Raw genomic sequence first — 2,400 nt, 5'->3', positions numbered from 1 at the left:
ATGCACCTTTAGTTGTCATGATGCATATGCAATTACCTTGCCCTTTTGCATAAGTACACAACCCATACCGGTGTATGGCGCATCATAGTATACGACAAACTCTTCAATTCCTTCAGGTAATGTCAATACCAGAGCATTGCTCAATTTCTGCTTAAGAATCTCAAAGGATTCTTGTTGCTTTGAACCCCAATCAAATTTTACATTCTTACGGGTCAAAGAAGTTAATGGTGCAGCTATTCTCAAGAAATTCTCAATGAATCTTCTATAATATCTAGCTAAACCCAGAAAACTACGAATTTCTGTTGGTGTCTTTGGTGCTTCCCAAATCATATGGCTTCTATCTTGGCGGGATCAACTTGGATACCACGCTCACTAACAACATGTCCATGAAATTGGACTTCACGGAGCCAGAACTCGCATTTGGAGAATTTAGCATACAATTTCTCCTGTCGAAGCAATCCTAAGATACACCGAAGGTGCTTCTCGTGATCAACTTGGCTACGAGAGTAAATAAGTATGTCGTCTATAAAGACAATGACAAACTTATCTAAGTATGGTTTGCAGACTCTATTCATGAGGTCCATGAATGGTGCAGGCGCATTAGTGAGCCCAAAAGGCATCACTAAAAACTCAAAATGTCCATATCTTGTTCTGAAAGTTGTCTTAGGCACATCTTCAGTTCGGACCTTGAGTTGATGATATCCAGATCTCAGATCAATCTTAGAGAAATAGCTCGCCCCTTGGAGTTGATCGAATAAATCATCGATCCTGGGCAAAGGATAACGATTCTTGATCGTTACCTTATTCAATTCACGATAATCAATGCATAAGCGCATTGATCCGTCCTTCTTTTTCACAAACAGTATTGGAGCTCCCCAAGGCGAAGAGCTGGGTTGAATAAAACCTTTCTCCAGTAAGTCGTCGAGTTGAGTCCTGAGCTCTTTCATTTCCGTAGGTGCTAGACGATAAGGAGCTCTTGCAATAGGTGCTAATCCTGGTAGAATGTCTATCCTGAACTCTACTTGCCTCTCAGGAGGTAATCCAGGTAACTCGTTAGGAAAGACATCAGGATACTCAGAGATGATCGGAATGTCTTCAATCTTAGGCTTCGGATCATTCACAGTCACTTGCGCCATGTAAATGACACATCCGCTCTTCAAACACTGCGATACCTTGAGAATAGACACATTGCTGGGCAACCCATATTGTGTATCTCCTTGAATAGTGGCAGATTTACCAGAAGGGGTTTTGATAATAACTAGCTTTTTGTCACAGGCAATTTGGGCTTGGTTATGCGACAACCAATCCATGCCCAAAACTATATCATACCCTGCCAATTTCATTGGCAAGATGGATAGCGGGATAGAATGATTCTTAATGGATATAGAGCATCCATCAAGAAGAGTTGAAGTTGTTTCTAAGGTACCATCGACAAGCTTTACCTCATATTTTATGTCTAGAGTCTTAATAGACAAATTTAGTGACTTACAAAACTTATGGTCAACAAAAGACTTATCAGCACCTGAATCAAATAAGACTCTAGCATAATTATTATTGATGAGGAAGGTACCTGTTATGACGTTCTCGTCGTTCACCGCTTCCCTTGCGTTCATCTGAAAAACTCTCGCATTGTTTTTCTTTGCCTCCTCGGGCTTCTTATCATTCTTGGGGCAATTTGTTTTGACGTGCCCCTTTTCATTGCAACTGTAGTAGGTTGCATCCTTAATGTTTTGGCACTCAACAGACTTGTGCCCTTTCTTTTTTTCAAATCCCACATGGTTTAACTTGTGGGTCCTGATTGCACTTCCCAAAGTGCCTTTTGTTGCAGGTTTTGCACCTAGGTTTGTCACTTGGCTGCCCCTTCTTGGAACCAAAGTTCCCTTTACTCTTCTTGTTTGACTGAGGAGACTTGTCTTCCTCTCTCTTCCTTTTCCCATCATCGGTAGCTTTCTTTGCCCTACTCCTCACAACATCAAGAGTGAGGGACAAAGATAGATCCACAGCAGATCTATAAGTGGCTGGCTTAGAAGCCTTAACATTCCCTTTCACTTCAGGGGCCAAACCACCGATAAAACGCGCAATGCGATTGGGTTCAGGGGTGACTAAGTATGGTACAAGCCTCGACATCGAGTTGAAGCTAGTCACATAGGATCTACAATCCAGATCCTTCATTACCAAAGTGAGGAAGTCAGTTTCTATCCTCTCGACTTCATGTTGAGGACAATAAGTATCCTTCACCAAATCAACAAACTTGTTCCATGAAAGGTTATACAAAGGAACCTTTCCAATGGCTTGCACTAATGCTTTCCACCAAGTGAGGGCATCGCCCTTGAAAGATTGAGACACAAACTTCATTATATCTTCCTTAGCACATCCACTGGTGTCTATCACAGTATCCAT

General features: G+C 41.7%; 1 protein-coding gene across 1 annotated transcript; it reads right to left on the bottom strand.

Moving 5' to 3' along the window:
• Nucleotides 1-326: 326 nt before the first annotated feature.
• On the bottom strand, nucleotides 327-2,400 carry LOC110907087. The gene is made up of 5 exons (XM_022152119.1): nucleotides 1,838-2,400; nucleotides 1,571-1,704; nucleotides 1,427-1,522; nucleotides 1,051-1,330; nucleotides 327-498 (listed from the first exon to the last, which is right to left on the bottom strand). The coding sequence occupies exons 1-5, from the start codon at nucleotides 2,398-2,400 to the stop codon at nucleotides 327-329; spliced, it is 1,245 nt and encodes a 414-aa protein (XP_022007811.1).

Source organism: Helianthus annuus, chromosome 14, assembly GCF_002127325.2.
Source record: "Helianthus annuus cultivar XRQ/B chromosome 14, HanXRQr2.0-SUNRISE, whole genome shotgun sequence".
Classification (NCBI taxonomy): Eukaryota; Viridiplantae; Streptophyta; class Magnoliopsida; order Asterales; family Asteraceae; genus Helianthus; species Helianthus annuus.
This window is presented reverse-complemented; position numbering and strand designations above follow the sequence as displayed.